Source organism: Actinia tenebrosa, unplaced genomic scaffold, assembly GCF_029948245.1.
Source record: "Actinia tenebrosa isolate PJP-AT-01 unplaced genomic scaffold, QUT_ActTen_1.0 PGA_scaffold12__29_contigs__length_12842862, whole genome shotgun sequence".
NCBI classification, from domain to species: Eukaryota; Metazoa; Cnidaria; class Anthozoa; order Actiniaria; family Actiniidae; genus Actinia; species Actinia tenebrosa.
Window position 1 is genome coordinate 10260346 of NW_028292572.1, and position 12868 is coordinate 10273213.

Sequence of the window (12868 nt, forward strand, 5' to 3'; positions counted from 1 at the left end):
GAAAATTCATTTTTCGTTATAACTACTGTAAATAACTGAACTTACTATTTTGGTAATAAATTAACAATTTTTATTATTAAAGATTTAGTTGTCTATTTTTTGGTGTTTATTTCTCGATGACTTTTCAATTAAATCTCAATATCTTACTTTTTTAAATAAATGCAAGCATGTGTTTACTAACTGGTTATAATTTATTTCCTGGGCGGAGGGGAAAGAGGATTTAGGACAATCACACGGATTTTAGACAGCTGCTGCGGGTATCAGCCATACATACATTATGATGTCACAACAACCTCCCACCCCACCCCCCACAGGTTATAATTATGACCAGTTGCTAAGGAAGAATTTTTACCCAAGATATACAAAACAAACCAGGCTTCAGAACTATGGTTTAATATCCCAGCCGTACAATAAATCAGTTACTAACACCAAAAGTGTACAGTACTAACATGTCAGTTATGATATTATCTAGAATCCATTTTAAATGCTATAAAGTTAATTTGAAAATTATTTTATCTATCGACCTTTTATTATTATTATTATTTAATATTATACACAAAAATAGTTTATATCTCTGAAGGACATCTTTAACCTCCCAATGTCATAACACAATAATTTGTCTAAGACAGTTGTGCCAGTCAAGGAGGTGTAACTGTTCCCTAGAAAGCTATTCTATAGCTTTCTCTATATGTTTTACATTACTTTTTATTCTTATTTTAAAAACTTCAGGGGACCGTGTGGGTAGACACTCAATCCACCCTGGATCCACTCTTAAGGTGAAGGTATAGGTGGCAAACGATTACGAAATTTGTTTTGAATGATCGATATTTAAATTGTCAACCAGAAATCAATTGGACAAGCCAACCAAGAAAAGTGGTGACAAAACATATCACTTAAAATTAATGTTTGGCACATTAGCATCACAATAGCAATGTTTATAAACATTACTTTCACCTACGTCAAAACATATATCTACCCATGACCAGTGCAACTGGCCTCATTTCTGTAACTTTGTCAAAGACTATCTTTGCATAGTTTTTTCTCAGACTCGAGGGAAAAAAAACTGAATGAAGCTTATTTGATAAGACAAATCTGAAAAAGTACTGACATTCAATAAAATAATAGACTTTGAAAGACTTACTATTTTAACTTGTAAGAAGTAGGAATCAGTCAGTTCCGACCAGAATGTTATTTATTTAATCAGGAGAAGGCATGCACTTTAACCTTTCATAAGCTGCTTTTTCCAAGTTTTCTCTATGATCTGGATGAGCTATTTTGATCAGTTCATATGCACGCTGTCGCAAGTTCCTCCCAAACAGATGTGCAATTCCATACTCTGTTACTATGTAATGAACATGGGCTCTTGTCGTCACTACACCTGCACCTGTGTGACAAAATGATAACAACCATCACAGTTTTGTCTTCAAAAACGTTTTGTACTCTCTTGGTTAACCTGTGGATTGATATTCCACAGGGAACCCACTCAACAAGAAGATCCACTGTAGGTCAAGTAATATGTTTAAATAAATCCTGAATCTACCAATTGTGTGCAGTAAAGTCCTGTTATCTTTAAGGCAGCCCTAGTTTACTTGCCTCCTTACAGTTTTACAGGTAGCATGGCATCTACCTCTTCCCAATGCTAGCTGTGAGATAAGAAGCCTGTGTTTTACTGCTCAAGCTATTACGTGAGTTGAGTTTGTTAGCAGTGTCATTCACTCCTATGCTGCTATGATGGTTTTTCTCTGTGTTGTCGAGTTTCCTTCCTCAAAATGTACATCGAATGTGCATGTACTGTAGGAGTAGTGTGTGTGAGTGAAAAAGTGTCCCCAATCAGTGCTAAAGCACTAGAAAGAACGACTAGACACTCAAACAAAAGATTACCTGGTTATACAGTAGTTCAAACATTACCCCTAGTCCCCAGGAGGTTTAACAGGACTCTTCTTTAGTTTATGATGCTTATTACATTGAAAGCAAAAAAACAAATCATTACCTTGTTTTAGAAAAGGAACTATCTTGGATTCTCCTCTGCTAGTGGTGGAGTTAAGAGCTAAAATAGGTTTACCCAGCCCATCAAGTCCTAGAGCTGCACCTCGCAGAAAATCAACCTGACCACCTACTCCTGTAAATAAAATACCAGACCTTTATTAATGGCTATTTTTCACTGTTACTTAAGAGCACTAAAGGCCTTCCCGACGGAGGACATCAAAGTTTGTTCTCCTGCCTGTGGTTAAGACGTTCCAAAAATTATGTACAAGTAAGGCTACCCTGTCAATAAGAACTACAACAACAAAACAACCTTTCTTGCTTGAAATGCATAAATACTTATAACTCACAGCCACACAAGTGAAATATGTATGTGAAGAAATTTTGCAGCTCTTTAAGATTGAATATACATACTGAATGTGTGTGTATGCATTGCAGAAAAGGGAGGCAGTGACTGAGGCAAAGGAAGGTTAATCAAAACCTTTTAGGGACACATTGGAGGGTGAAGGGGGTTCTATTATGGAAAGTACGTTTTTTATTATGTGAGGGGTGAGGGATTGGCAATAAACTTTTTAAAAAAAATTTAGCCTTTCCTCTTCTATTGAGTAAGAAATTCATGAACCTCCTATAAGTCAACAAGGAAATAGCTTTTGCCTAAAATAGAAAGGTTTGAACCTCCACAAAAGTTCAAATTTTAACTGGTGATTCCTTTGCTCTGAAGCCCCAGCATACCCCAAGTAAAATACTTTCCTTCCTTAACATGGTAAGATGCATACACACAAGTTCTGATTTTGTACCTGAGTACATTTTGGTACCAATAGAATCAGATACCACTTGTCCAGTGAGGTCCACTTCGATACAGGAATTGATGGCAGTAACTTTTGGATTCTGACTGGTTATGGAGACAAGGTTGACGAATCCTACATCCAGAAGAACTGAAAAAGATTTTAAAAGAATAAGGTTGAGAATCCGAGTAGAAAAATTTCATCAACAGAACTGCTGGTTTATCTTAGTATCATTGGGGAGTAATTATAAAAATGGGTATTATCATGGAATAATGTCTAAAATAATTGCTTCACAGCTGTACGTTATGCTCAAAAACATAAGATGATTCCAAAACAATTCAACTTCATGCCTGGTTGAAAAGTCAGAATCACTTCTGGTAGAGTGAACACAATAGAATAAACATTTTGAAACTCTGCATGTTTTCTATTGTTTTGAAATTGTTTTTTGGTATCAAGATTCTCCTATATGTATAAGTTGATAACTGGGAGAAAGCTTTCAATAGGTTGCTATCAATAGACGTCACTTCCGGTAATAGCTTTTTTTTGATGGCTTGTAGAATCCTGGAGGTTGTTTTGATCTCTTGTTTTCTGGTTTGATGACGTGAAAATAGTCAAATACAATAGTTTGAGGACTTATTTTGATATATTTTGACTTAGCATCGGCTAGTTGCCCCCCAGTCAACCGCTTTTTTGCCCCCCAGTCAACTCCAAAAAGTCGCGTGATTGATAGTAAGCAATATAAACCCATTTTGGCAGCTCAGCCCATAAGTACTAGCTAATTATCTAATACTGTATCATAATTTTGCAGAAGGATAAAAAAGCAGTTAACTACAGCATTAATTACTCACCAACAAAAGGATTGTTATCAATGAATTCAAAAACTTTCTTTGTTCCAATGACAAAGCTACCAACAATGCGGCCTGGAAGTATTTTCTTCATTGCATTGGTTATAGCACCTTTATTTGCTAGGTCAACCACTCCATCACTGAACATCTCTGTATGGATCCCAAGGTTCTTGTGATCATAAAGTTCAGCAAGACAAGCATCAGGAATACTTCCTATTCCTATATTTGGGATACAAAAGAAACCAGTTGGTCCATACGTCTCATCCTGAACACTGTTCTCAATTCGTCTTAGAATCACAAGTTAAATGATCCCTGCAACTTGCCATCGCATGTGACTAGTATTTGTTAGGTTTCTCTGGGTTCTCAGGTTTTCCTTCCTCTGCAAAACCCAACCTGCTACATTTCAATCAACCTGTGAATTTGATCACTCCAGAGTTTGTTTCAGATCTTTGAGTTAGTCATGCCCTGACTTAGATCAGCCCAGAGGTTGTTTCAGGGTTTGATCTGTGACTTAGCTGTGCCCTGACTTAGATCAGCCCAGAGGTTGTTTCAGGGTTCTATCTGTGAGTTAGCCATGCCCTGACTTAGACCAGCCCAGAGGTTGTTTCAGGGTTCTATCTGTATGTTAGCCATGCCCTGATTTAGATCAGCCCAGAGGCTGTTTCAGGGTTCTATCTTTGAGTTAGCAGTCCCGACTGACTTTTACAGAGGTTATTTTAGGGTTAACTCTGTGAGTTAATCATGCCCTGACTTTAATCAGCCTAGAGGTCATTTTAGGTTTTATGCCCTGACTTAGATCAGCCCAGAGGTCGTTTCAGGGTTCTATCTGTGAGTTAGTCAGGCCGTGACTTTGATCAGCCCAAAGGTTGTTTCAGGGTATAATTTTTGTTAAAAATTAGAGGTTTTGAACCATAACAAGATTATTTACCCATCTGCAAAGTAGCTCCATCATCAATTAAGTTTTCTGCAACAAATTTGCCAATTTTTTTGTCAGCTTCAGAGACTTTTCCAATCTTGTGTTCAGGAAGAGGAAAGTCAGCTACAGTCAATACATCAAGATGAGATTGATGAATACCACCTGGGCCATGGGTACGAGGACACTGGGGATTCACCAGACCTGAAATACATCAAAATACAAAAGCTCCATATAAAAATAAAAATATTTTATATTTTCAGTAAAGCATATTCAAGATATGGTTGTCATACATTTTACATGTGTAGGCCTAAAAAAAACAGTTTCCTTTATCCTTTATTATTGTATTGTAAATGTAGTTCTTTTTGAATAAGTAGATACCATACCTATTATGTACTTGGCATTTTTAATGGCAGATCTTGTGCAGTCTACGCTTGGACCAAGAGTACAAAATCCATGCTTATCTGGTGGACTCACTTGAATCAAAGCAACATCAAGTTCTATGATTTTACGATCAAAAACCAATGGAATTTCACTCAAAAAAATAGGAGTGAAGTCTGCTCTGCCATCGTTGACAGCTTGACGACAATTGGCTCCAATAAATAAAGAGTTGTCTCTGAAAATCCCTTAAAAATAAACCAAAGTATAAGTCAGTGACATACATGTACATTGTAAAAGTCTGAAATCCATTCAATGTTAGATTCTTGTCTTGATCACACTAAGGTATAACATATGCACCATTTTTTTACATAATAGAATTCCATTTTTTAGACCACTTTCAATATTCTAAGCATCCTTTGATACAAGTAAACATGTTTAATATACTTTTTGTCTTTCCCTGACATTTCCAGCCCTCCATACTGAGCTGAGTTGACATTCAGGATAAAGTCAAGGTCAACCAATCAGAATTGAGAATTCAACATCATATTTTGATTAGTATCACCCACGATTCTGCCAACAAGGCAATGCATGACATAGGAACAATTATTATTGATTTATAGAGTGATTTTAATTGGCCTAATGAAAATCAAACTGCTGTTAAAAAGTGTGCATAATACAATAGTGGACACTAATACCATTGTTTTCTTTTGTTTTACTCAGACTGTTAGTCCTACAACTTTGTTTCAAACGCTGGCCAAGTAAAATCACTCCACTCGTATGTAAATGTAACTATACCTTCACATTCTGGGTCAACATGTGGGGCTTTGCCGTCAATGTGTATATGAATGACTTCCACATCCTTTAGCTTGCTTTTTTTGCCCCATCTGGCCATGGCATCTAGCAGAGGAATAGGTGTGGCAGCAGCAGCATGAACAAACACTTTCATTCCTTCAGCAATCAAAATAAAATACAACAAAACAAAATTTAAATGAGATAAAATTTTTAGTGTTTGTTCTGACTGAAGGATGAACTAAGCTATTGTGACATCTTGTTATGATATGACCTCTAACAAGAACATCTATTGGAATATTGCAATCATAATTTATATATGTACATTAATATTTTGACCCTTGTATATGTCAAAGGGTCAAGATGGCCTAGATAGCAACTAAAAAAAACATAATAATACGAGATACTCGTTATCTTTTAAATAAACTTACAAATAATATATTATTTTGAAGCTGTCGTAAGACATGTTAAGAACATAGCCGGCACAATTAAGGGTTATTAACTTCAGTGGGAACAATTTTAAACCAGAGTTTACATGAAGCATAATATTAAGAAAGAAGAATAATTATGTGCAAGCCTACCAGATTTGATTACTTGTACTGCTTCATCGGGTGATTTCCAAGCCGGTGTTCGCCCTTGTAGTGGATGGAAGGGCTCAGGCGAATAATCATAGAACGATCGCTCGCCTAGTAACATCAACAACAAAAAATAAATGGCTAAATCAGACAAATCAGAACGAAGGAAAGGGCATCTAGGATCCACAACTGCATTAATAAGAAGAAGGATTCCTAAGTGAAGAATTTACCTCGTTCTAATTTACGTGACAGTAGACATGTTTTTCCAAATCCTACTTGGCCAAGAGCAGCAACTGGTCGAGTTAACCTCGGCGAAAACAAACGACTAAGACTCATATTTCTCGTAGTCTATGCTTCGCCTTGGTTCTGTTGAAGCGTATAACAGCAGATATAGGAGAAAACGAAATACTCTTAGGTGTTTTTTTCAATAAAGATGTCAGACTTTGATAATATTCTTCTCAAAGACTACAGTACTTGCAGGAAACTTGACGTCATCTCAAACCATTATATTACAAGCGTTTTGATTGGCTTGTCCCATGCTCCTTGGAAAGAGGCCCCTAGCCCCTGGGAACTTGACGCACACAACCCAAATATAAACTAATTGATATTATCCGAGCTGGAAATGACCAAAAAATATTGTTCAAGGAAAAATACTAGAATGCTAAAATAAACAAATCAAGGAAGCTGACCTATTCTTCTCACTTATCAAATATGAGTGCCTATTTTCTATGCCCTAAAGCAGAAACGAACTAAGAATATTAGAAAATGCACTTTGCGCACTCGTATTAGTGCAGAAATAAATGAGAATAGGGATTTGTTTCTAATCCATCGGTCGCCAAAACACGTAGCCAAAAATATGACTAAATTTCATTTCCTGAGCTCCCAAGCTCGAGCAAGTTGTAAATAGAATCGAGAAAATGACACCAATTTTCCCTCATTATTGATTTTTAGTTTTCTCAGTTGTACACAGACCAAAATGTGCGCAAGCTCATGAATGAAATTGAGAAGCGCGCCCGAATACTAGCTTGATTACTACGCTCAGTTGGTAAATCTCGACTTTTTTGTTGAGGTTACTTTGAGTAATAACCCTATACTGCAAAGAAGTAAAGTAACAGACTGGTCTCTCATAACGTACAACGGACGGCTGGACAGCCTTAAGTCTATTAAACGGTAGTTGGTCCAAATGTCAGTGGCAAATGGGATCTGACGTTTCTATCACACTTATGTCTAACAAAACCCTCTTTCATCAGAAAAATTGTTACAATTTGGAAAACAAATCCAGTTATTTAAACGCTACGTGAGTCCTGGTTGATAATGAAAATCCTTGCGGGGAAAAAGCATTAAGCTTTTCACTATGTTATTCTGATATGTCAACGAGGAATGCTTCCAAGTTCTTTTTTACTTAATTGTCCTTTATGACGTCATTACATTTGACACTATTTGATGTGGTAAACAGTAGTAGTCTCGTATCCCTAGGCATCGCCTCTAATCGACGACATGTCAGTGTAAAATGGCTATAACACAAAACACACTTCATATCCTTAGAAAATTAATTTTCTAATGATTCTTCGCAGTAAGACATTATGAGGAACCCGCGGCTTGATTAACTTTTAACATTGTTTACACGACTGACATACTTTGATTGTTTTATCTGACAGTTTTCTCTTTATTGCTTACTTCCTTGCCTAGTCATTATTCAGTGCGTGTGGTAGATGGGTGCTTTACACGATGAGTCTCTTACTGACTCATCACTTTCGAATGGTTTAAAACACTCAACTGGCCACGGATCGATCATGGGCTAATCTACTGCACAAAGCAGTCGGCAAAAACACATTATAGCATTAGAATCAGCTCACAAATTAAAAGCAAAAATGAAAATAAGAAATGTTATATACTGAAGAAATGTAAAACTTCCGTGAAAAAAGCAGTTTGTTTGGATGTATCACGTCTCTTGTCGTAGTTCACATTTCACTATTATATTTTTAAAACCACTATTTCAAAAAGAGGAATCCATTTGCACAGTGAGTAGGTCGGCAGAAGTCAAACGGTAATCCCTTGCGATGCCCGTATCTGATGCCTCTGGTGGCAAATCTTGCGGTTCTGGCAGGTCAGACATTTCTTTTTCTGGGTATCTTTGGTAACTCTTGTTTAACACTCCATCTGTTGTTTTATTTGTGCCATTTAAAATGTTATCACAGACCGGATCGCGTGCTGGGCTCCACTGCCCGCATTTCGATCTACGAATAACAAATATCTTATGCGCACTACTACAATTAGTATTTACAATTCTGTAAAACTTGCAACTGTTATCTTCCTCAAAGGTGGACGATTCCAGTTGCTGCCCCGCGCTACGATCCTGACCAACATTTCTTGATCTTCTTGAGATGATAGTACGTAAGGTTCGCCTAAAGTGCGGCAGACGCCAACCAAATAAAAAAGGGTTGACCGAGCTTGGAAACAGAACGAAAAGGAAATGTAAGTCTCTGAAAACATGGTACGAAACGCAATCACACGAAGGACAGAAATTGAGGAGATAAGCAAAAATGAAAGAAGGAGCCATGAGGAGGAGAAACAACATCAGAATAGAAAAAAATGTCCTCGTCACTTTCGCGTCTCTTTTAACCATTTTGTTCCAATTTCTCCCGTGCATGCTCGCGATACTGTTCGTCAATGACGGTCGTCGGAATTCCCGCCTTTCGCGATTCTTTTTCAGGCGCCTGCCGATCCAGAATTGAACGAAGAGCAGAATGATAACGGTTAGGAGTATCACGCTGTTGACAAATACGAAGATGTACAAGATGAAATCCACCTGTAGGTAGAGAAATGACAGCCCAGCCGAGATGAACCAGATTATGATAGATATTCGAATAGATCTAGAGTAAGTTGACTTTGACCTGTATTTCAAGGGATACGACACTGAAATACAACGATCAACTGCCAACGCAGCAATACTAATGATAGACGCCGTACAAGAGATGAAGAAAAACAAGTGCAACGCTCTTAGTAACTGTGGTGAAAACTTCCCGACTCCTTCCAACCCGTGGAAGGCCGCAGATAAAGGAAGAACTGTGGAGCCTTGGACGAAATCGGCAGCTGCAATGTTGAGGATAAAAATATTAAATGGCGTCCTGAGATTCTTGTGAGGATCTTTATACATGGCTAAACAGAAAAGAAAGTTACTTGGGGAAGCTACCAGAGACAAAACCAACGAAATGATCGTTGACGAAAGAGACAGTTCTCTCGGTGCGCTAGAACTTGCACAAACTTGCAAAAGCCAACCAAAACTCATAGTAGTGCTGTTATAAAATCAGGCAATAAAGAATATATCTTTATCAGGTTTCTTTTTCCTTGGCGGCGATTCAGTGTAGGTGTTTAAAGGTATAACAGGAAGATACTCGGATTTCAGTTGAGGGACTTCCGTGCGAAGCTCCGTACTGCGAACCTTGTTGTTCGGTTATAAACAGGCCCCCGCGGAAATCTAAACAATACAGGTGTAATAAAGGGAATTTCTCTGTCTCTACTACGAAGGGTTTTCAGTGCTTAAGTAATCACTTATAAAACTCAGTGCTCAGTATGATCACAAGTGTTTGTCAACCCGTAGTTTTCTCATTTCACGCGAGAGGAGGAATTTGATATTTGATGATTGAAACTATTGTGCCCGCGTCAGATTTAATCTTCAAAGCAAGCAGGTCTTTATTTATAATGACAAGTTTGCAAGCAGTTGGACTGGGGTTGATTCTTGTACTAAAGAATACTCGAAGGAAAGGAAAAAGTAAAACAAACTTATAAGATGAATGATGACATATATGACGAGGCAGAAGGAATAAATAAAATAAAGGACAATTGCGATATTGAATTGATAATTAGAATAAATAAATAAAGAATACAATCAAGGAAATACAATTAAAATGAGAGTATTTAAAAGAACCATGGAGAATATTAATGAAGAATTGAAAATATGAAGAAAAATTTAAAAAAAAATTGTTTAACATTTTTTTCTTCTTCTTTGATATACGATGAAGAATCAAATGAATAGAACAAAATAATAATAACGAAAGTGAATGAATTAAGTTTGCGGTCACTAAGTCATTAGCAAGTCTGGATATAGCAGCTGCAGTCTCACTTTCCCTCTTTTTATTGATCATTTGAAAATGCGATTTAGCAAACCTTAAATCAAGGAGGAAAGTTTGGTTCTTTCGATTATTTAATCATGCATTTAGGTACTAGAATCTTTATACATCGCATCAGTTCACCTGGAAACATGGCAAAAGGTGTCAAGATAAGCCAATCCAATCAGCCAAATCATTTAAAATAATCAGCATCCACCCTCGTACGACATGGTTAGGACCAGCGGCGGTCAAGGCTTCTAAAAAAATATATTTGATTTACAAATATTCTTGGACTAGTGTTGTACTAGCTTGTACTACTAGTAATGGTTTGTGGATTCTTTGATGGTATGAGACCTCAGTAGAGAAGAGAGTATGGATAGAAGGTGTTTACTTAGCTCTTCTGACCCGGCGATTTGTTGTTTCTGTTTGTGGGTTATTTTAGCGAGAAAAAACCTCAGTTGATCAAGCTTTAGTTTTTATAATTGTGTTCTTAAAGATTTTATTCGGAGCAAATATCTAAAATACAGCGCTAGCAGGAAAAGATCCAGGGCTGTCATCCAGATGGGGTTCTGCGTTCAAGGGACAGGCACCTGAAAAAAAAACACATTATCGGCAGCCTTAGAACATCTGTCTCGTTTTAATAAGGTGTCATTGATTTTAATATTCGTATGGTTCAAGACACCGGTATCTCTGGGCCAGGGGGCTCGTGGCACTACTCGTGTGTTCAACTCACCATCTCAGAATGCTTGGACATGTATATGACACATGCACGGAACAGTACGGCTACTTGTTAACAGTCGTACAAATTATTCTGCTCTTAGGAAGTAGATGAATTCGAATCCAAGTAAATGAAATACGCAAAATTAATTATATATGCTATTTATCTTTTTATTAAATTATATCAGGTTATATTAATCCAAGAAGTGGTATATTTGGGAGGTGATTAACGACAGCACGTCATCAAGCATGGGTAGTTCCTGCATAAGTAGCATGGAATGCCGCTACACTTTTGTTCTTCCTGGTCTGTTTCTCGTTTAGACGACAGAAACCAAGCGTCTTCTTCCTCCTGCTTCTGCTTGTATTGATCTACGATGATGCGATAGAAACAATAAAATGAGTAAAGAATAGTCAAGTAGTATAATGTTGGTTATTAAGGGTTCTTTTCTATAAGCTATCATGGCAGACAAAGAAATGTCGGCTTGAAGGGACCAATCAGATCGCTTCATCTTTATTGGGAAAAACTTGCCGACGTGTGTCCCCCTTCCCTTCCCCCCTCGTGTAATTTCTCTCCCTGATGAATAAGAATCCATCGAAAGGGCAAATCAATTAGACGCCAAGCTAGAGAAGTTGAGATATCACTGATTGCGTGATAGACCCCACACTTCTAAAGCCTCAGTTAAATCGAGTTTCGAATTGTTTTCATTTTTAAAGAACGTATTCAAAAGTATAAATGAAATAATTCAATTGTTACCCAAATCAACATTTTCAAATATTCAAAAATAGTAGTTTTGTCTTTACTGAAGATATTTTCCTGACAAACGCAGGGTGAGGCGAACGGAGTCTAGTCTTTTTCCTTCCATCCTTCATGGTTTTGTTTAGTGTTTACTCGTATCCTTTCAATAAACTCAGGAAATAGATTTCGTTATATTGTACAGTGTCCAAATAAACAATCCCAATGTTTTTACACTCTATTCCTAAACGGTTAAAGATTGAATGGTATCTTACAACACTGTAAAGCTGTTTTGACACCGGGCAGGCAAAGTATGACAAAACTGCAAATAAAAATACAGACTTAAAAAGATTAATTATAGAAAAAGGAAGAAAAAACGATAAGAATAAAGAAACAGTACAAAACTGAAAAATATGCGATCACGGAGAGGCTCTGCCGCGCACCAGTGTAGACTAATGAAGTTTTTTTTACCATCTATGAAATTTAATGGAATCAGTGGCCATTCTGGCCTTAAATGCTATTTCTTTGTTTACCAATAAAGACAGAAAAAATCGGTATCTACGAAGGAACTTTGAAACCAGAAATAAAATATAATTAAAACACAAATGGGCGTATTTAATGAATAAAACAAGAAACTATACATTTTGTTTACCAGGTATTTGAACGCCATCCTTGAACCCCAACGGGATAGCAAGCACTGCTGTTATCATCAACAAAATCAAAAGTGTTAAGACTTTGCTGGACATGCTGAAACAAAAGTTCTTTAACTTCAAAGATGACAGACTTCTCAGCAAGAACAGTATCTTGGTAGATGTGGCCGCTATTTATATCCTCGCTCAAACAAGCGTATTGCATGCAGAGTTGTGAGGATTAAAACCAAAAAAAAAACACGCAGATGGTTACTGGCCTTAGTTGCGGTCTGCGTAGAATTCAGCTTGTTAGAAAATAAGCTTAAATACTTGAATATAACCATGTGGTTGTTACTGCGTGGTAAAAGGCTCAAGGAAAGGCAGACTCGACACTCAGTTGCCATGAATA

At 37.1% G+C, this 12868-nt stretch overlaps 2 protein-coding genes and 1 long non-coding RNA gene across 3 annotated transcripts; all 3 read right to left on the bottom strand.

Annotated features, from left to right (window-relative positions):
- Positions 1-377: 377 nt before the first annotated feature.
- LOC116288363 (succinyl-CoA:acetate/propanoyl-CoA:succinate CoA transferase) lies at positions 378-6764 on the bottom strand. Its single transcript, XM_031695134.2, has 9 exons — positions 6502-6764; positions 6278-6382; positions 5703-5855; positions 4913-5152; positions 4542-4730; positions 3617-3832; positions 2781-2918; positions 1991-2119; positions 378-1384 (listed from the first exon to the last, which is right to left on the bottom strand). Exons 1-9 carry the CDS (start codon positions 6605-6607, stop codon positions 1197-1199), a joined length of 1464 nt encoding a protein of 487 aa, XP_031550994.2. The 5' UTR covers positions 6608-6764; the 3' UTR covers positions 378-1196.
- Positions 6765-8201: 1437 nt separating this feature from the next.
- On the bottom strand, positions 8202-10067 carry LOC116288364 (adrenocorticotropic hormone receptor-like). Its single transcript, XM_031695136.2, has one exon. It carries the CDS (start codon positions 9558-9560, stop codon positions 8268-8270), a length of 1293 nt encoding a protein of 430 aa, XP_031550996.2. The 5' UTR covers positions 9561-10067; the 3' UTR covers positions 8202-8267.
- Positions 10068-11243: 1176 nt separating this feature from the next.
- On the bottom strand, positions 11244-12711 carry LOC148912236 (uncharacterized). The gene is made up of 2 exons (XR_016119395.1): positions 12483-12711; positions 11244-11466 (listed from the first exon to the last, which is right to left on the bottom strand). It is a non-coding gene; the product is annotated as an uncharacterized LOC148912236 (long non-coding RNA).
- Positions 12712-12868: the final 157 nt, after the last annotated feature.